Source organism: Brachyhypopomus gauderio, chromosome 1 (genome assembly GCF_052324685.1).
Source record: "Brachyhypopomus gauderio isolate BG-103 chromosome 1, BGAUD_0.2, whole genome shotgun sequence".
Taxonomy (NCBI): domain Eukaryota; kingdom Metazoa; phylum Chordata; class Actinopteri; order Gymnotiformes; family Hypopomidae; genus Brachyhypopomus; species Brachyhypopomus gauderio.
The window spans coordinates 30,244,036-30,266,379 of NC_135211.1; the positions used below are offsets into that span (position 1 = coordinate 30,244,036).

A 22,344-nucleotide genomic window follows, 5' to 3' on the forward strand; every position below is an offset into this window, starting at 1 on the left:
CCTCGCCTCAGGTGTGTCCTGGATAAACTGTAGTCCTGTGCGTTACTTGATCCGAAGGTGATGTTGCGGGTCTTGGGCTGAACACGCACCTCCTTGTTTATCCATGGCTTTTTCAGTGTTGTAACACTATCAATAGTGGCTTTGATATAACCCAGCACAGAGGAGGTGTAGGTGTCAATGTCAGTGTGAGAGACACAAGCAGCCTGTGAAGAGAATGTCCTCCAGTACATATGCTGAATCCTGTCCTGAAGTACGGAGTCCGTCCCTGCTGGACACACTTCAGGACGTGTGTGTAAACATGATCCACTCTTTCCACTCACATTGCAGGAAACATGTTGGTGTAACTTTGGGAGTGCTGTCCTTAACTATAAAAGCAGTGTTCGGGTTAGCAGACTGTTGTTTGCTAATGGCTGTATAAAGTTAGTTTATAGCAAGGTTAGCATTAGCCTCCAGGTAGAATGGGGGGGAAGACCCCCTCTGGTCTTACTAGAGTTGTCTGCTGTTCTATCTCTAGTGTGTGGCGTTGGACTAAGAGTCTATAAGTCTCTTACTGTGGTTGATGGGAAGTTGGATCTCAAGAACTTCCTGCCAGCAGGAGTGTGTAGCATCTGCTGTTCTGGACATCCCAAATGACTCGAATATTGGTGATAAAACCAACAAAAACGTAGACACCTGTGGGGTGTTGGTTGTTAAACTAGAGCTGTTCTGTATGAACAGACTCGAAATGAGCAGGAATATACGCTAAATCTGATAGAGATGCAAGATTCCACCATCTGCTCACGCAACCATCTTGCTATCGTTGGTGTAATTCACATTCACATTGTTTTACAGCTTTTATAATAGTGACATCACTGCATTGTTTCTGTGATTTACTCAGTCTGCCTAGCCTCTAATTACATAATCAGGTAAGCGTAACACACCTGAGACGCTACTCATCTCATCATATTGTTTATAATGAGCTTAAGGCAGAGTGCGCGTACCACTGTGTTTTGCTGTGCCTGATTACTATCTCACAGCTGAAGCACAAATTCAAAGCAAGATCTTCATTCAATGACCAAACAAAAATGAGCAAAACCGAAATAACCAAAGCCCTAGAACAGTCGTGCATAGGGCTCAAGCTGAGAAGACACGGAACAGGGAGAGGAAAGATAATACGGGCCATGAAACTGGCCAACACGAAGCTCTGGACCAATGGCAAAGCTTATTTTCACACAGGATCACAAGCAAGTACTGTTAACAATCAGAGGAAGACGCCAGGTGTCTGAGTGACTGGGAGGAGCGTGAATGCGTTACTGACGTGTGTCTATTACAGTGGCTGTGTGTGAGGGGTCATGGGGACAGGCGTCATGAGTGTAGTTTGTACTGACAGGGGACTGATGCCTGAATGCAGGACTATTCCTATGGCCATGTTGTGTGACAACTATAAAGGAACAAATATAATCCCACAGGCATACAATCAACTCAACCACATCCTATTATCCATTACTGAGCGCTGTCAGTAATTTGGCATAATTTTTAGTTCCAGGAACATCACAAGAAAAACCTGGTATGCGGTTAACAGCCACTTCTTCGGCCTTCGTTGGGTGAAATGGTAAAGGGGCTGCTGACCGGCTCACCTGGCATGATGACGTCAGGGAAGCCGAGCTTGCGGGTGATGGCGACACTGCGGTTGAAAACCATGGGGTTCTCACGCCGAACCTGCTCCATCTCTCCTCTCAGCAGCTGCAAGGAAATGATCAGGCCTGCCCAGTCGGACGTGAAGCGGTGGACAGACGGACAGAAGACATAGAGGAGGGACGTTAAGCAAAATCCAATGAACTGACTGGATCTAAGAGGACTGGTGAGAAGAGTTCAGACAATAGATCACACAGCAGTTTCTGACACAAACATTTTCAACCGTTATTAGAGGCTTGTAAAACTTTACACACCCTATGTGATTGACACACTTTCCATGGTTAAAAAATGCTTTTTTATGCATGGCAGGATAAGTGTCCATAAATACTTCTATCTATTATTTTCAAGGGTTATAATATATTTTTTAAACAATCCAATTGTCTGTTATCTGCATTCACTGTAGTAACCTGAAAACACTTCTATGGTGAACATCCTTGGTGTTAGATTAAAACATCATCACTTTATGAGACACCCCAAAAGTTCCTGAGACCTGAGGATGGAGTTTGTCTCCAAAGGGGAACGTGGGGCGCATTTCATTTACAAAGCACATTCTCATTCTGCTGCCTAGACAAGCAGCGCTTTCAATCATTGAAAATCCCCAAGTGCTCAAGGCAATCTAACTGCAGGCCTTTAGGGTTTAATGCATTCTACATAGTTCCCAGTAGAGAACTCTGAGCTACCTCCTGTTCAGGAACGCACACATAGTGCTGAGACAAAGCTCGGTTTCAAGTCCACAGAGACCGATTCAGGCCCACAGACCACCAGCTCTACGAGAACCCAGAGTAATTAGGATTGCGCACCATTGAAATCGAGTTTGCCACAGCTGATTGTATGGGTGATTTTGTTGATTAGTTTTGTATTCATGTATTCCTTAATAAGTGTGTTTGTCCATGAACACAGTGAATGCGTTTGTCAGTGAATGCATCCTTTTACCATATGGGGTGTTTATTTTTCTCTTTTTTCCTGATATTCTGAGAGAAATATCAAATTTACAAATACTAGATAATCACTAGACATTTAATGAAAGGTAACCATTTGTGTTCAAGCAACAGTTCAAACTACACTGTGGCTACAGAATTAAAAGCTGAATTATGGATCAGCATCATTAGTTTCCATGCATTGTTAATAAAGTTATCTTAATTGTCCCAGCAACACATTCAGAATTACTGGTATTTTGGTACATATCATTACAATACAAACAGTTTCTCAATGTTTATCTCTGTTTCTTAGTGTGACGGGCAGGGTGAGCGAACTAAAAAGGAAGCGATCACGCCAAGTCTCAGGGAAAAAGGATGGTTTAATGAAGAATGTCCGTGAGTGAGAATGTGAGTCAATCCGAATTAAGGATATAATAACCAGCTGTCAACTGGTACAAAGACAAGACATATACAGACGAACAAACAACCCTCAGGTGAGATGGATCGCGGGCCCCGCCCACCTGAGGGACGAACACCACATGACCACAACAGGACAGCTGCCGCTGTGGACGGGGGCGACCAGCAGGGGGCCCTCCGCAACGTGACACTTAGTCACTTTTGTATTTAAATTGGACATCTTTTTTCCATCATTGTGTCTTTTATTTTTTACTAAATCAGCACTTCATGGATCCATCTTATTCCATCATATTTTATGTTTCTCCTTCTTTTTATATTAAGCACTTTTTCATTGATATTATAAAAGGCAGAGCACATATTGTTATTGTTAATGTCAGTGACAAAATTTGGCAGAATGCATCTTCTCATGGGGTCTCATTGTGGGGGAAAAGCCGTATAATATTTGCTCCTCAATGATACAATTGAAGGAGGTGATGACATCCTGTGTCAGTGTTGGTTCTGATGGCCTTTCTCCCCTTGGTCTGGCTGCCTACCCATGGAGAAAACCCACTTGAGCAATCAATGTATGTTCTTTGAGCTGAAACTTTTCACAATCTTAAGAGTGTTTGAGCATGATGACATTCTTGTGTAAACTTTCCAATTCCTTTGTCTGGGACCAATGAAGTTTGGAGCCAGGAAGGGGTAACTTTTGGGCAAAAGGGGGTGTTATTCAACAAGGGTCATCAGTTTGTACTGTCACTGTTAATACCTTAGCTTACACAGATGCCCCTCACAGGCAATTCTAAAGGAGAAGCAGTGATCTTATCCTATGCCAAGAAGAGCTGTAGCACAGTCACTTATGGGAATCTTCTGTTGTTCCTTCAGTCCCTTCGAGGATCTCACTTTATAACACTTTAAAGTACTTCATAAAAATGTAGCCATTATGTTATAGCCAAAATGCTTCAGCACCCGCTGAAGACCCAACTGAGAGTTTAGACCCGATCCTAATGATTATATATGTTCCACTTTTCTTGCCAAGAGACAGCAATCCAAACGCAACGCTAAGACAACATACTGTCAGTTTTCGCACGATCGTGGAAATTTGGCATAAGTCAGCAACAAGCTCCACAGGGGGAACAGACATACGGCAGCTAAAGAGCAGAGATCACAAACCGTAGTTGGTGCTTGGAGCCGTGAACTTGCTGCTGGGCTTGCGGATGATGGACTCGTGGATCTGGTACCACTCGCTCTCGTTGTTACATCTACACAGGATGAGAAGAGAGAAAGGACAGATCCGTCATAAGGAGGAAAATGGCAGCGGGTGTGGAGCAGTATGGTGGAAATCCACCATCACGACTCAACTTATTCCCAGAGGTTGAGAATTCTAATGGACGGTGCACTCAACCTTTGAGTTTAGAAAAATAACTAAAAGCCCAGTCCTTCATATGGAGAATGGCTACTTCAAGTGGGCCTTCCCTTATAAGAATACAGGTATACTCATGAAATTAATGTAAAGTGTGTGAATACCCAGCAGTTGTTAAACAAAACGAAGACTGAATCTTGTACGTTAAAACATGTGAGATATCCCCCATTTCTTTTGCATAGATATAAAAGTGGTTTCATATTTGGATGTGTTTTAGTGGCATAATATTAAGTTTTTGTGTCTCCTTAAGATTTTATTGGTTGTATCTACAGCATAAATTCTTTAAATGGTATCAAGACCTTAGGATCTTGAACAGAAGCTGAAAACAGTGCTTCACACTGTGTTCCCATGTATTCAGTACAAATGCATTCAGAGAACTGTCAGCGAAGCCCGCCGCAACGTAGTTTGAGAGCTCATATTATGTAGCTCATGAACAAAAAGCACTTAGTTGAACCAAACTGAACTAACGAGACTAAAAAAGTTCAAAGTAGAACCAAACTAACAAAGCAATCGTCAACTTTTATTTTTGCAATGACAGGAAATTGGCATATTCCATGGTAAAAGTTTAGACGTGAAACACTTGCGTGCGATCTCACGCAATTCCGCAGTATTTGCGTGCGCTGGCTGCCGTAGGCTAGCTGTTAGAATTCACTGATTCACTCTGATCTTCTGATCACTCTGATCAGATCTTCCTGGCTGACGGGGCTTCACGCCGAGGCCGACCTTGAGTCTCAGCGAGAGGAGCTCCGTGCCAGGCTCCCGAGGTCCCGGGGAGCGTGCTCGCCCTCCGGCCGGGGCCCCGCGACGTCGCCTCTCCCGCTGAGTCCATCTGGCGGGGACGTCCGCATGGCCGCCACGCTTGCTCACGGAGCACTGGGGGGCGGAGGAGGTCTGTCGCTCGCCCATTTAACACAAACACAGTGAGGCGCAGCGGAAGTGCCACAGCCACACCATATGCTGGAGTCTCCCCTGTCTTCCTGCCTGCATGACTTTGCATTTCTGCATAATGGTGGCTGGAGGAAAAGTCTGAATGATAAGTCTTGATTGTAGTTCGCTCATAATGGCGAGAAGTGCAACCGCAATCAAATATTTGTACATTACCGTCTATCAATGTTTCAGATATGAGATATGAAGAATCATCCCAGCCATGTTACAGTATTCAACAGGTTCACAAGGCCACTGGAGTGGAACACACAGCCTTTGTAAAGGCTCTATACTCCATTCCACCACTAGGTGTCCTCGCACAATGCATTCAAATCTCTGTGACTGTTCCTCTGTCTCTCCTTCCCACTTAATGCCTGGACATGTGCACTACTCTCGTGCACTACTCTCGTGCACTACTCTCGTGCTCTGCTTCAATATAAACGCAGTTACACAACCGCCCTGCGCATACCATGACGATGTCAATTGATGAGGCATTCATTTCTTTCATTTCTTTTACGTGCTACAGACATGTGCTCTCTTTTCTAAACGTCATCGGTTCCTCTGTGAGGCAGTGCGGGGCTGCAGGGAATCTCCCCGCTCTCTTCCACCTCTGTAGTGTCAGCCTCACACATATGCAGCCGCCACAAGGAAATACAGCCAGCACAGGCCGGGGGGGTCACTTGCTCGCCATCGAGGGCTACCGCACTGCCCTGAAGAACTTCAGAAGATCTTCACACTGAGATGGGCAACTTTGCCAATTGTGGTCCTTTTAGAAGGTTTTAGGGGCTTCACTGAGTGGATGGAGCGTGGACGTTTCTCACAACGAGAGCGGCTGCTGACGGGAGCTTGGGACAGAGCCTGGAAATGACTCACAGTGCCTGGCTGAGCGACTTTAATCCCAGAAGATGCAACCCTAAAAGTTCTAAACACAGGCCGTAACATTTTTATTGAGCCATTTGTGGTATGCAGTAACTTTGCTGACATAATGAAGTACCAAACTCCATGACATAATAAACCCTACCTGAGGTATTTCAAAGAGCACCCACAAGCTCAGGATCATACATACATTCACATCACAATCTAAACAAAACAATTTTGGGGGAGGGCAAAGGTTTTGTTTAACTCCAAGTTTGATGCTTTATGTTGTCAATAATATTTTGAAACTCTTTCTGAAGTGAAGAGGAAAATAGGAAAAATCTCTCTCTCTGTTTCTCTCTCTCTTTCTCTCCACATTCACAGCAGTGTCAGCTCATGGCCTGATGCCACGGTTATGTGTTTGTGTGACTGTTGGGTTATCACGAAGAAGTGTTGCTGGTTACCTCTCACTCCGCACCACCATCCCACCCCATCTCTATCACAGGTCCGCTCCCGTTACTCAGTTCCCAAGGCAACACCAGCGCTAGCATTCTCTTCTTTGCTGAGCACAAATACTGTGATGTCGAGTACATGTTTAGGCAGGTGGGTCTCTGAAAGCTTTTTTACACTCACAACTCCAATCCACACTTTCTACATGCACAGACACCACCCCACTACCCTGCATTCTAAACGGACTGTTCAGAACACAAACACCACCCTGTGTTCTAAAGACTGTTCAGAACACAAACACCACCCTGTGTTCTAAAGACTGTTCAGAACACAAACACCACCCTGTGTTCTAAAGACTGTTCAGAGTCCAGACACCATGTTCAAAATACTGGAATTACCCTTCTTGAATTGTTCCTCCGTGAGTCAGCGCGGGGCCACAGGGGATCTCCCCGCTCTCTTCTGCGTCTCTAGTTTCAGCGCAGCTCCTCGTGGCCGGGGGGAGGTGGGAGGGGGGGGGAGGTGGGAGGGGGCGTGGGGGCGACCGGTGCACTCATGCTTATTGGCTTCTAAACAGCCCAGAAGAGCTTCAAGCCCAGAAGAGCTTCAAGATACTACTTCTAGTGACTGTTCAGAACATAGTAACCCTGTGTTACCAGGTAGTAGTAACTACAAATTGCAAAATAAGATGCAAATGACCTCAAAACCAGCAGGGCTCAAAGTCAGTCCTAGATGGCTACACCAGTTCAAAGTGGGTCCTGGACACGTCATAGTTCATCATTTCCTGCCCTGGTGCATGGCCTTCTCTTTTGATGCTATTCAGCATGCAGCCGTCAGCATTTGGAAAGTACTTGGGACCTCTGTATGAAGGTTTAAGAGAGCACAGCTTGTATTACAGAAAAAACTTGAGCACAACAATGTGAGCAGGATACATATGAGACTGGTGAGCACTGGATAATCCTGACACAGGAGCGAAAACCCATTTCTGAGCTCCATCTGTCACTGCTAGCTCATTTCCACACACTTCCAGGTGAGCGTCAGTGCTCAACGTGAGCCATCAATCATCAACGGGACGGAGGTAGTGCGAGGACAGCTTTCACAAACTAACGGCGAAGGCCTGATTGGTCGGGTTGGTCATGGGGGGCGGGACTCCCGGCCAAAGTGGCCCGTCACTCACGTGTAAACCTTGAGCACGAAGTCCTTCTCCTCCTTGAGCTCGGCGATGGTCTGGAGCACGTCGCTCATGGCCAGAGCGGCGCAGCCGTAGGGCCGTCGGTAGTGCACCTGCGGCGGGCCCTTCTTGGAGTCATTCAGCAACATCCTCCCTGCATACAGGAGAGTCACATAAACAGATATACAGGTGCCTGCATTGGACAGGTGCTGTGTGCAGGGCCCTAAATGAGAGGGGTAGAGGGGGTGTGGAGGTGGGGGGAGAGGGTGGAGGAGGGGACGGGCGGAGGCTTCAACAGGGCCGAATTACACAGGAAACATTCACTGAATTACACAGGAAACATTCCCTGGGGGACTCACCTGTCCTAATGACCTGAGCAACAATGTACAGGTCCCTCTTCATGTCTTTATTGCTAAGGTCCTGCAGGGAAACAGTGAGGTCAATGTGAATTGGGCAGCAAAAAATGGTTATTTGAGTGAGCGTCCCCTTCAGAATCATGCCCACTGTTCAGTCCACATACATACAGTAACATTCACTTTCCAGCCTGCCGTGAACAGTTTTAGGTGTAAATGCAGGTCTTAAGTTAATGATAGTGTATACTGTGTTAAGGACTTGTGTCCTAAGTGCAGTTTTGTTAGCAGTCTTTACCGTGAACAGCGCACAGAGCCGGTCCACCTTCTCCGGGTTCTTTGGGCCTCCATTTTTGTTGAGTCTGACCATGAACTTCTCGCTGCAATCACACAGGGATGTGTGCTCACATCGTATCGTATGCCTGAGTAACTGTAAGCTTTGCTACTTCATCCCACAACAGCTAAATGATCCCTGTTTTTCCCTTAATGCAACTTCTCAATTAAAGACAACACCCCCCCCCCCCAATCCCCCTCCCACCCTGAAACCCTTTAACTCAATTCCAGCTCTCATGGAGGGAGATGAGAAAGATGGAGGAGACGAGTGGTTAATAACGCCCCTCCTTCTCTCTAAATCTCCTGCAGGGAGTCTGGGCCAGTGGGGATGGAGAGACAGAGCGGTGACGGGGGAGGGTGGAGGTGTGGGCGGAGGAGCAGCGGCTCTAATCTCATCAGCATGAAGGAGAGCAGCACGTGTCCCGTCTGCGGGACTCTGGCCTAATGGAGTGAAGGGCGCCAGTAGGGTCGTAACCAGGCCGGGATCTCAGCCCGCGCGCCCTTCAGGCGGAAGGGCATGGGGGTTAGAGGAGGCTCCCGAGAAGTGGGAGGCAGTTTACTAGAGCAGCGACTAAAGAGCAAACAAAGAGCCTGATACAAAATAAAATCCTGTGATGAAAACACAACGCATGTCACAGTTCAAAACCGTTCAAAGCGATTCAAATCCTCATCATCTCGAAGTAAAATCTGATGTCCTGATATACAGTTACACTGAGATACACTGAAGAACAGAAAGCAGTTAGCAATTAGCAGTTTTGTCCAGTTGATGGACACTTGAAAGAAGTCAAAGAGGTTGTAGAAAGTAAAATCTAAAAACTAGAAAAGTCAAGAAGACAGAGGTGTTCAGCGGGTCCCTCGTGAGAACACTGCGGCACTAAAAAGTAACGGAGGATTATCCTTAAAATTTGGAAGAGTAGCAGTGTGTGGGTGTAATATTTGAAATATTTTGTTTTGGTTGGACTAGTGGCTGGTTCTTCCGTATTCTCCTGCAGTGAGATTCATTGTTTGTTGCAAAATGGAATGAATTTCCATTTGGGTGGGCAGTTATGCAGTTATGCCTTCTGCACCCCCCTAGAGTTAGACTAGGAGTTATACATGACTGCTTTACTAGAATGTGATGGTTTATCTCATGCTTAAAGGGGGAGGGGGAGTTCAAGCAGGCTGTAAAAGATGTTTAAAAAATAGCTGGAAGGTCACATGTATATAATAAGACCTAAATAGCTGGGTGTACATGTGCCCAAACGTCTGTGTCCTCATCTGGGAGAACGCGTGGCTGATACCCGTCTAGCTGACTCGCTTCTTTCCCGCGCGCTCCCACCAAGAACGCCCAATCAGCTTGCTGGAGATCAACAACAGTGTCTCTAGAGGATACAACACTGTCCTTTGGCACCAGTGACAGGTACTCATTAAAACCTTCCACCGTGTACACGAGCTGTATTATTTTTCCCGGCTTTGTTCCGTTCCGAAGCCACTTGAGCTATTGTCCTTAACGCCACGCTGCGCTCGCAAAAAAACGGGAGAGTTATGAATAGCGTATGTTTCGGTGACGTTTCATCAAAGTCAGCGGCACGGCAGGAGGTTTGCGTGGGAACGGGGGTGGGGCGCATGTCAAGAAATATCAGGAGCAGGAGTGTTCAGGGGGCCCGCTGGGAAACAGAGCCAGGCCAGCTGTTGTGCGTAATGCGCTGGTGGTGGGGAGGGATGAGAGTAGTGCGTTGGAGAGCCAAACAGACTGCCCGCTAGCTGGCAGAGCAGGGGTGGTGCTGAAAGGACAGCTCCCAACCAGCCGGACAGCTCCTGGTACTGACCTCAGCATGCCTCACGGGAGGAAGTGCAAGCAGATCGAGCATCTGTGTGATTGGCATGTTAGTGTGTGTGTGTGTGTGAGAGAGAGAGAGAGGGAGAGAGAGAACGAGAGAGGGAGGGAGGGGAGAGGGAGAGAGAGGGAGAGAGAGGGAGGGAGAGAGGGAGTGAAAGAGGTTGAGAGAGAAGGAGAGAGGGAGGGAAATAGAGAGATGGCGAGGGAGAGAGAGGGAAACACCAGCTACTTCTGAAAGCTTACACATGTGTGTATCATTGTGCTTGACAGAGAGACACACTTGCTACTTCTGACGGATTGCAGGACAGCACAACACACATATCCTTGTGCATGTGAGAAACGGAAGAACAACATGAATTCTGTATCTGTGCAAAAAGGACCCAGTGCACAATTTCTCACTTGTCCTGGCACACTGAGAAAAAATCAGGTTTATCACTTATAAATGTCCAATCTGTGCATGCCTAATCTTGGGCTGACCCTGTGGCCAGCACCGAGGTACGCAAAGGGAGGACAGCTTTAGAGTAGGAGGTTGCTGGCCCAATACTGGGCTGTCAAATCTCTGATGAGTGGGTGGGCACAGAGAGAGGAAGAGGGAGAGAGAGGAAGAGCGACAGAGAGAGAGAGAGAGAGAGAGAGAGAGAGAGAGAGAGAGAGAGAGAGGGATGGAGGGAAGGGGGTGCTGTGAATAATCTCTTGGCTAGTACTGGACCTTCTTGGTGTTGCATACATAATGTTACGATGCAGTACATTTTTAAATCACTGAACAAAGCAGAGAGTTAATAATACCAAATGTATGTCATTTAAATTGTGATTTTACTAACAGCAAAAAAAACATCAAAAAAGCAAATAATGTTTCTAAACTGTTGGACATTGTTGCATCTCCTAATTATGTGCCATGTGTTCATGAGCATACCCAAAGTGTGTAAGCATATTTATCAAAACTACCTCCATTATAGAGCCGTTAAAGCAACAACAAACACCAGCTTTCCACTTTTAAGATCACAGCAACAGGAATGGAAGAACGAAAAACAAAAGCTGAAATTTGTGCTCACACATCGAAGAGACAGAGAGAGGTGAGGGTGGGGGTCTATGATGAGACAGAGAGAGGTGAGGGTGGGGGTCTATGAGACAGAGAGAGGTGAGGGTAGGTAGTCTATGATGAGACAGAGAGAGGTGAGGGTGGGGGTCTATGAGACAGAGAGGTGAGGGTAGGGGGTCTATGATGAGACAGAGAGAGGTGAGGGTGGGGGTCTATGAGACAGAGAGAGGTGAGGGTGGGGGTCTATGATGAGACAGAGAGAGGTGAGGGTGGAGGTCTATGAGACAGAGAGAGGTGAGGGTGGGGGTCTATGATGAGACAGAGAGAGGTGAGGGTGGGGATCTATGAGACAGAGAGGTGAGGGTGGGGGTCTATGAGACAGAGAGAGGTGAGGGTAGGTAGTCTATGATGAGACAGAGAGAGGTGAGGGTGGGGGTCTATGAGACAGAGAGAGGTGAGGGTAGGGGGTCTATGATGAGACAGAGAGAGGTGAGGGTGGGGGGTCTATGAGACAGAGAGAGGTGAGGGTGGGGGTCTATGAGACAGAGAGAGGTGAGGGTGGGGGTCTATGAGACAGAGAGAGGTGAGGGTAGGGGGTCTATGAGACAGAGAGAGGTGAGGGTGGGGGTCTATGAGACAGAGAGAGGTGAGGGTGGGGGTCTATGAGACAGAGAGAGGTGAGGGTAGGGGGTCTATGAGACAGAGAGAGGTGAGGGTAGGGGGTCTATGATGAGACAGAGAGAGGTGAGGGTGGGGGTCTATGAGACAGAGAGGTGAGGGTAGGGGGTCTATGATAAGACAGAGAGAGGTGAGGGTGGGGGTCTATGAGACAGAGAGAGGTGAGGGTGGGGGTCTATGATAAGACAGAGAGAGGTGAGGGTGGGGGTCTATGAGACAGAGAGAGGTGAGGGTAGGTAGTCTATGATGAGACAGAGAGAGGTGAGGGTGGGGGTCTATGAGACAGAGAGAGGTGAGGGTAGGGGGTCTATGATGAGACAGAGAGAGGTGAGGGTGGGGGGTCTATGAGACAGAGAGAGGTGAGGGTGGGGGGTCTATGATGAGACAGAGAGAGGTGAGGGTGGGGGTCTATGAGACAGAGAGAGGTGAGGGTGGGGGTCTATGATGAGACAGAGAGAGGTGAGGGTAGGGGGTCTATGATGAGACAGAGAGAGGTGAGGGTAGGGGGTCTATGAGACAGAGAGAGGTGAGGGTAGGGGGTCTATGAGACAGAGAGAGGTGAGGGTGGGGGGTCTATGAGACAGAGAGAGGTGAGGGTGGGGGTCTATGAGACAGAGAGAGGTGAGGGTGGGGGGTTTGTGATGAGACAGAGAGAGGTGAGGGTGGGGGTCTATGAGACAGAGAGAGGTGAGGGTGGGGGTCTATGAGACAGAGAGAGGTGAGTGTGGGGGGTCTATGATGAGACAGAGAGAGGTGAGGGTGGGGGTCTATGAGACAGAGAGAGGTGAGGGTTGGGGGTTTGTGATGAGACAGAGAGAGGTGAGGGTGGGGGTCTATGAGACAGAGAGAGGTGAGGGTGGGGGTCTATGAGACAGAGAGAGGTGAGTGTGGGGGGTCTATGAGACAGAGAGGTGAGGGTGAGAGGTCTATGAGACAGAGAGAGGTGAGGGTGGGGGTCTATGATGAGACAGAGAGAGGTGAGGGTGGGGGACTATGAGACAGAGAGAGGTGAGGGTGGGGGTCTATGATGAGAGAGAGAGAGGTGTGGGTAGGAGGTCTATGATGAGACAGAGAGAGGTGAGGGTAGGGGGTCTATGAGAGAGAGAGGTGAGGGTAGGGGGTCTATGATGAGACAGAGAGAGATGAGGGTAGGAGGTCTATGATGAGACAGAGAGAGGTGAGGGTGGGGGTCTATGATGAGACAGAGAGAGGTGAGGGTGGGGGTCTATGATGAGACAGAGAGAGGTGTGGGTAGGAGGTCTATGATGAGACAGAGAGAGGTGAGGGTAGGGGGTCTATGAGACAGAGAGAGGTGAGGGTAGGGGGTCTATGAGACAGAGAGGTGAGGGTGGGGGTCTATGATGAGAGAGAGAGGTGAGGGTGGGGGTCTATGAGAGAGAGAGGTGAGGGTGGGGGTCTATGATGAGACAGAGAGAGGTGTGGGTAGGAGGTCTATGATGAGACAGAGAGAGGTGAGGGTGGGGGTCTATGATGAGACAGAGAGAGGTGTGGGTAGGAGGTCTATGATGAGACAGAGAGAGGTGAGGGTGGGGGTCTATGATGAGACAGAGAGAGGTGTGGGTAGGAGGTCTATGATGAGACAGAGAGAGGTGAGGGTAGGGGGTCTATGAGACAGAGAGAGGTGTGGGTAGGAGGTCTATGATGAGACAGAGAGAGGTGAGGGTAGGGGGTCTATGAGACAGAGAGAGGTGAGGGTAGGGGGTCTATGAGACAGAGAGGTGAGGGGGGGGGGTCTATGAGACAGAGAGAGGTGAGGGTGGGGGTCTATGAGACAGAGAGGTGAGGGGGGGGGTCTATGAGACAGAGAGAGGTGAGGGTAGGGGGTCTATGAGACAGAGAGGTGAGGGGGGGGGGTCTATGAGACAGAGAGAGGTGAGGGTGGGGGTCTATGAGACAGAGAGGTGAGGGGGGGGGGGGGTCTATGAGACAGAGAGAGGTGAGGGTAGGGGGTCTATGAGACAGAGAGGTGAGGGGGGGGGGGTCTATGAGACAGAGAGAGGTGAGGGTGGGGGTCTATGAGACAGAGAGAGGTGAGGGTAGGAGTGATGAGAGTCCCAGCACATCTCCAACATATTCCAACATAAGATCACTGTGTTTCTTAGTCATAACAGAGATTTCTTGGCTAATATAGTCTGATGTGTGATGTACGTACTGTATTGTGCATCAAACTATACAGTCTGGACAGCTGAGGTGGTCAGAGGCGTTTTCTTCTAGAACAGATTCCGCAGCCTTTTTGTTTGTGTCCTTTGGTCATCTTTGCACATTGCCACAGCGGAGGTGTTCCCAGTCACAGTGGTCAATGGCTCTGTTCTCCAATCTCCTCACAAACACCTCACCTCTTTAAGGCTGTTTTTAATTGGTCCTTCAGAAACTTTCTGTATTCCCACGAGCCAAAAATGGTCCTTGTGAACGTTTTTCTTCTCCTCCGGGGCCTCAGCTGCGGTAGAGTTAGGCGTAAATTATTCCCCCAGGAGTCAGTCCTTTAGCAGTCTAATATCAGCAGGGCTCAGCGCAGAAGATGCTGATTGATTGTGGCCTAAATACTTTTACAGCTGGTCTACAGCAAGTACTTCTGAATGCACCAAACAATCTCCCCCAAAAGGCAGCCTAGAACTTCAAGCACCGCAGTGTTGTGCACAATAAAACACCCAGGCCTCACACCTACAGAGCGCCATCATGTAGATGACCTGGCGAACTGTAATTTGTTTACCTGTTTTATCCAGGTTTGAATTTCAAGGCCGGGGTGTCCTGACAGGCTGGTGTCCTGACAGGCTTGTGCCCAGACGCATAAATCATGAGAATTAAAGTTGCTGAATGGAGAAACAGGTATCAGAGGTATAAGTCCAGTTCAGCATAGGCCTTCACAGCTGCTGTGGGTCACTGAACCAAAAAATGATCTCGAGCTAATGTTTCGAGAGCTTAAATTTGCCTAGACTTCCTAGACCTTAAAAAGGTCCTTCATTCTCCTCTATGCTGTTCTCAAGCTTCCCACAAAGATGTCGGACACCAGCGTTTTAGAATCTCATTCTGAAAGTGTGGAATGTGCTAAAACAAAAAAGATTTTAATTGCCATTTAAATTTCCGAAAAATGCTCCATAGATACCTGCCTGCTCATGTTAACAAAGACCTTCAAGAGGTCAGCTGACAGGCCTGAGCAGACCTCATTCATGATACTTCTCCTATACTACTGTGCTGCAGACATCACGTTATCATAATCCAACTATTTTTAAAGCCACACTACGATTACCGAAGAAGACATTCTTATGCTTTACTTACAAGCCTGCACAGCTATCTCTGCAGATGGACTTATCATGTCTGAATTGACAGTGTTGAGAACTGCATTCATCCACTGTGAAGGAATGATCTCAAGATCCCAGCCTAGCAGTTAAGCTGATAGTGGCATTGAGGTGGTTTCAAAATGCTCACCATGAGTTGAATGTATCAAGGTTTGGTTTTCAGGAGGGTCCGAATGTTAGCTGACGAAACATCTTCTGGATCCACACATGATTTCCAGAGAGCGGTAATTTTCATAGTGTGCATAGGATTGATTTTTTACTAGCGCAGGTTTGTTTAAATACTGTGTCGGGCAGTAACCACCACAGAGGCATGGATGTGGCATTTCTGAGGGTGGCGTGTTTTGTGCAGGAGTTGTGACAGAGTTGTCATCTCCTGACAAAGTTGTCATCTCCAGACCAAGTTGTCATCTCCAGACCAAGTTGTCATCTCCAGACCAAGTTGTCATCTCCAATGCTCCTGAAACCAGAAGACTGCTACTTTCACAGTTCTGCAACCTGCTCAGGTTCATGTTTGATCCTTTGCTTTTTTCAGAGCTGTGGAGAAGTTTGATCTCTCCTAATTTCCTATATAATGATCAGCAGAATATTTATTTCACTATGCTAGGCACCATGCAGCTTTCTATTCCTGAGCTTCAAGAAAGTGCAGCATCATTTGCAGGTTTGCTCCAGTTTGGAAGTTTGGTGGTATGTGTCCTGTGGTCAGCCCCTCTCAGAGCATGAGTAATCAAGACATCACTGATGTCAGCTTGCTTCAGTTAGGAGATAATGTTGGGAATGTGGGTGCATCCATGGAGGTTTGTAGCTTTTTTTTTTCTTCTTCCTTTGTTTTTGTAAAATCTGGATCACAATGTGAGTGATGATAAGATCATGCTTGGTGTGCAAGTTTAAAATTCTAATTCCATTTATGCTGACCTGCGTGAAAGTGTGGCCATAATCTGGTTTGTCCTATTCTAGCACTTAGGACATCTGGGAGATTTTTTTTTTTCAATCTGTGGGATGTGATTAAGGACCTCATTTAGATGCAGGTAGAAAGTATCTGCTGTTTCCTAAGCACTCGGGCGAGTGAAACAGTGCTTCTTAGGTCTTTTGACAAGCTGCAAAGAAGATCCAGTTTATTAGACCTAAAATATGCTGTGGTTGGCCACCTAAAAGGTGACCTCACTCCTCCTTCAGAGACTCTTCCAGAAGTTTCTTTTTGCTTAGATCTGCAACAGTAAAGTCTGTTCACCAGCAGGGTCCATCTGTTTCATGATCTGTCTCCAGGAGAGTTTGGGGATCCCTTGCTGCTAAAACTAGTGGGACAGGGGAATGTTCCTGTTTTGAAATGTCCCAGTGTTTGACGGGTACAGTATCCTGTCCAGGAGTCTATGTGGGTGGGCAATTCTCTGGACTAAGTTATTCAATAAAATAACTAAATAAAAGATCTAAAACAGCTCCTCAACCTATAAGAGTTTTTTTTGCAGGAAACTGCCTTATTTCCAACTGCTAGCAATCATTGCCAGGTGCCCTTGACATGCAGGTGTGACCTAGAGCTCCCAGCACGTTTACTTCAGGTCACACTACCAGCTGTATCTTGGCTTGCAACACCTGTTTCCAGCAAGGGATACTTTTCATGAGGTCAAAGTTGAACACCTGTGCCAGGATCATTTCAACTAAGCCACTAAATGAGGTCCTTCCTCACATCCCAAGCTACTGGATAATGTCTAGAAGTGCAACTCTCTGTGAAGCACAAAATTCCATATACTGTAGATAAGCAATCGTTTCATGAGACAAACACCTGACAGACCACCAATATGTTTCACGGGTGGGGGATTCTTTCCAGTCTGTAGTCATAAGATATCCCATTACCATGTGTGGTCATGTGATCAAAAGAGTTTTGTATATAGGGCTAAGAACTGGTAAGCAAAATCCTTACGCATCCTTACATTTGCTGACTTTCCTGTTCAGTAAGGGATAGTTAGAGTGCACCAGAGTGCACAGGAGAGTGAGCGCTAAGAGCTGACGTAAGTGGGAATGCACTGTAGCACTAGTGAGTGTGCAACATATACCCTCTGAACACTGTACATCAGCGCACACACACACACACATACGAATCTCTCTCTCTCTCTCTCTCTCTCTCTCTCTCTCTCTCTCACACACACACACACACGCATATGAATCTCTCTCTCACACACACACACAAATATCTCTCTCTATCTCTCTCTCTCTCTCACACACACACACACGAATCTATGACTCTCTCTCTCTCTCTCTTTCACACACACACACACACACACACACACACACACACACACACACACACAAACACCCACACACATATATATGAATCTATGAATCTCTCTCTCTCACTCACTCCAGGTCATGTGGAGTTTTTTTCCTGTCTGGAAACAATGCGATGGTTTTCTACAATGTCAGCACCAACAGAAGCATGACAACAGATTTACATGTTTTTATGTTTCCATTCTGGTTAAAATGATAAAAATGTCTAAAACGTGGTGATGTAAGATATCTCTCTGCAGTGCTAGGTCAGTTAATAATGACCAGCTTAACAGCTGGAGTAAAATTTTCCTGATAATTCCTGCTACTGCCAAATCTCTATTGGCTAGCATGCCAAGCTTTGCATGGAAGCCACAATTTTAGGTCTAGCAGCCTCTATGAGATTCGCATCCCTGGGATTTAAAAGTTGTTAAACTATCCTCAGAATAACTAACAGCAGTGTTAGACAAAGCCCTGGTGGGCCTTATTCATCCAGCAGATCACCAGGAGGAAAGGAACCAGTACAATGAGAAAGGAGTAATGGAAGAGTGAATTCAAGCATGACTTGGCAACCCTGACCTGACAGACTGCAGGATATAACAGGATGAAAACCTGGACCTCAAAGTTCTTAGCCTGACAAGTCATGTAAAGCCAGTAGATTGTGGTAATCTCAGACAGTCACTGCACTATGAAAACATCTTCATTGTCCTGCACCAATATTACAGAAGCAAAAGACACTGGGTTATAGTGAAAAACATTAGCTACCTCAACTAGCTTGAAACCCACATGGTGTAATAACAAAATGGCTGCTATATCAAGAAATACATGTTATAGGAACACTATGGCTTCATGAAAAAAAATTTCAGACGTAAATTTGCTTGAAATAGTATGGGGGACAATATACCAACAGAATGTGGGCAGTATAATTCCACTGACTAAGCCACATTGGGAAAATGAAAGAGGTCCATTTTGGTTCTTTAATTTTTACCTAATTTCTTAATCCAATCAGGTGATCATATTTTTCCAAAAAGCCAGAGTTAAACTGCATTCAAACTCAGCCTAGAGGTCTGAAACGGCCACATGCATGTATAGAAGGTGAGAAGGTGGCTAAATAAACCTGATTTAAGGCTGGTGGATTCCTTGTATGACATAACTTCAGAAATGGGTTTTTCAAAGAAATGCGCTGAAAACAGCTGAAACCCGAATGTATAGATTGGCATTTGTAATAGTAAAATGGGGCCTGGAAGTACAACACACGCTCAATCGTTTATCAATCTGGGCCCACGTCAGTTAGCCAACTGTGCTAAACATACAATCGCTGATATATCTGTGCACCATAGCACCAGTCACAATTTAGTTTGTAGGGATTTGTATGCTACTTTACTCCATTATTTTTATTTTAGTGTGAATAATTAGACCTTTGATGTCCTTTATTCACAGGTAGAGGGACTAGAGCGGTCTGCCACATATCATGGCTGGCTGATTTCCCAGAATTCCTCTCACCTTATATGCTTGCCTTCCCTAAGGTCATAGAGAGAAAAAAAGATGTCGGAGTCTTCGCCAATGGTGTTGTAAGTGAAGCTCTTGAGATTGACAAACAGGTGGTGTGGCACTGGTATTTTACAGACGTCACCATGACGTTGCCGTACACTGTCCCCCTGGAAACAAAGGCAAATCATTACAGTCATTAGCACAATTCTAACACCAATATACAGCACATCACTCCATACAACACAAACCACTCTTTACTATCAATACATATTTATGAATAAAAACATGTTAGGCATAAACCTAAAAAGTATATAGCATTTCATACGCACATTTATTTAATATTTCACATGTGCATTTATTGGATATTTCACACGGACATTTCATGAATATGCATAAACAATACTAGACACACGGCTCGCGTAGCCGTGACCTTGAGGCGAAATTCTCACCACAAAACACAATCTTAACACAAGCATATCATCACATTTAGCACGTGCACCACACCACTGACAGGGCGTTTCAACCAGGTTTCAGAAGTTTGACAGATTTCAGCTTGAGGTCATCCGTGACTTATACAGCTCTGATCGCAATTAAGAAGACACTGTGAAAGGTGACGGCTGTACCTGGGATGTGCTCTGTTGGACATTGTGTCTGCTGGACAGATGCTGGAAGGGGATAGAGAGAAAAAAGGATGGGGAGAAATGGGGGTGGAGAGAAAGTACATCACTGGAGACATGTGTGAAAAATCCCTAGCGATATATGTCTGATCTGGTTAGAGTCTGGCATATGAGCAGCATTACACTGCTGGGTCTGTCCCAAATGGGTAGAGGACAGGGACGGGCCAATTCTACTGGACCAATCTGAGTAAAACATGCTGGCAGCAGAAAGCAGAAATGAGCTCTTCCTGGATACTGATATAATAGCTGTAACGTACGAGGTCTAGGCAGGATGTGGGGACGAGTAGTCATATAATGAAGTTTATTTTGAGCAAGCAATGGCTACTGAAGTAGCAAAGACCTAACATGAAACACTCAAAAAGACGAGCACAGGACTAGACTAACATGCACCATATATATATATAGAATAGAACAGAATAGAACTTTAATGATCCCACGACGGGGAAATTCACGTGTTACTGCAGTGTTACAGGAAGGGGAATTTATATATATATAAAAGATATATATATTTTTATATAAGAGACTGTCTTATATAAAAAAAGAGACTGTCTTTTTTTAAAGATGGAATATAATAAGGTACCTCATGGCAATTAAATTATTGTACAAACATTCTCCAACACTGGGCTTAGTTGGGCTTAGTGTGTATGTGTTTGAAAACGTATACACACACACACGCATCCACCACACACACACACACACACACACACACACACACACACACACTCACACACACACACACTCACACTCACACTCACACTCACACTCACACTCACACTCACACTCACACTCACACATCCACCACACAGACACAAAGGCTCGCCATGTTCTGGGCGTGTAACTTTGACATGGAAAAGAGGCTACAAGGTGCTGACGTCACGACAACATCACGAGAACAAACTCTGACAAAAACAGAATGACTGAAAATTCACAAAGGCTTCATCCATTCCTCCAGTGTGTCACGTCTAGCTCCACCCCCTCCTGTCACTCCGGTTGGTTCCCTTTAGCTCCGCCCAGCCTTTGCCCTAGCACTTCCTTGTTTCTTTCCCCATGTGCTGGGGTTTTTCTTTTCCTGTCAGTCACTCCTTCCAATCTGTGACTCCGCCCTCTGGTTATTGTCCCCACCTGTTACACAGTGGGCCAACACAACCCTAATTTAGAAAACTCTGAAAACAAAACACCCCCTTTCTAATTAAAATTTTTATCCTGTGGGAAAATAAAAACATGCCATGAGTCCACTCATCAGCCCACAATCATGACCAATGAGTAAACATGGGCTACAACTCATAACTCTTCCACAATTATGTTTCATTTTCTCATGACAAGCTGTATGAATAAAAACATTCTTGGAGGTCTTAGAGTTTGAGGGCATGGCATAGGTCTATTATTATTATTATTATTATTATTATTATTATTATTATTATTATTATTATTATTATTATTATGGCATAGGTCATTTCGTTTAGACTGAGATTGATGCTCAGGCTCCTCGGATCTGTTGAAGCCATCCATCCAGCTTAGAGGTAACAACCCCAAGTGACCCCATCATCACTCAGACAACCTTGGTGTTAACCTTCCACAATCTCCATTTCTTCTTTCAGGCCCTGGTATTTTTCCAACTTCCTTCTTTGGGATGTTTTCATAAGTTGGGGCCGCCATGTCTATTACCACTGCTGTTCTCTGCATCTTCACCATCACAATGTCCACAAGGTTGGATCTGCCATTACTTGCATATCTGTCTGGATCAGGAGGTCCCACAGGATCATGGCTGTGTTGTTCTCCACCCCTCCCTGTGGTTCCTTCCACTTGGACTGGGTGGTGTCCAACTCAAACATGCATATGTAGCTGTATATCATCCCAGCCGCTTGGCTGTGTCTCTCGCTTGTGCCTCTCTCTGCCACCATCTTGCTTTCTGCTAGTAGGTGCAGGATAATCTCAGGGGGTCATTTTCCTTTTCAGAACTTGCATCTTGGGTCTAGTCTGGTGACCTGAACTGTTTTGTTTGTTCTGTATATTGGATGTTGGGGTGCCCTGTGCACTGAGTTTTCTTGTCTTGATGTAGGTAGCTTCCAGCTCTACTCTTACTGTGCCTGCTGGGTAACTGGCCATATGGGCTTTTGGCTGTGGTAGTACTTTTGGCTGTGGTAGTACTTTTGGCTGTGGTAGTACTTTTGGCTGTGGTAGTACTTTTGGCTGTGGTAGTACTTTTGGCTGTGGTAGTACTTTTGCCATTCTGTCGAGTGTTAAGGTTCTGCTTTACTTATGCAGGTGCTTTTGCTTTTCTTGTTTGTGCCTCATGATTCCCATGTTATACATAAACATTTTTTGTGGAGCATGCAAGGCTGCCACAGAAAAAGGAAACACCTCAGTATACACAGCTGAGAACAGATCTCTGTCTCTCTGAAAACCTTCTGAACTCCCCTGAATGTTTTATTACCTCCACGTCTTTACCTACAATACCCTGCAGTTACTCCCTGGAAAATTTATATATTTTTACTGAGCATATTATACACCAGGCACATACTGTAGAAGAACACAGACCGACATTAGACACAATCAGATCACAAACAAAACATTGCA

The 22,344-nt window shown here is 46.1% G+C and overlaps 1 protein-coding gene across 12 annotated transcripts in view; it reads right to left on the bottom strand.

Annotated features, from left to right (window-relative positions):
• dock3 (dedicator of cytokinesis 3) overlaps positions 1-22,344 on the bottom strand; it is a 173,872-nt gene that overhangs the window by 43,697 nt on the left and 107,831 nt on the right. For all 12 annotated transcript variants that reach the window (XR_013131732.1, XM_077008187.1, XM_077008180.1 and 9 more), the window contains 7 exons: positions 19,714-19,755; positions 19,103-19,257; positions 8,456-8,537; positions 8,167-8,227; positions 7,814-7,961; positions 4,161-4,249; positions 1,617-1,742 (listed from right to left, as the gene is read on the bottom strand). Coding sequence is in view for 11 of the 12 variants with exons in the window: in XM_077008187.1 (XP_076864302.1) it covers positions 1,617-1,742; positions 4,161-4,249; positions 7,814-7,961; positions 8,167-8,227; positions 8,456-8,537; positions 19,103-19,257; positions 19,714-19,755 (703 nt within the window). In the remaining variant the exon portion in view is untranslated. The remainder of the gene's footprint in view (positions 1-1,616; positions 1,743-4,160; positions 4,250-7,813; positions 7,962-8,166; positions 8,228-8,455; positions 8,538-19,102; positions 19,258-19,713; positions 19,756-22,344) is intronic.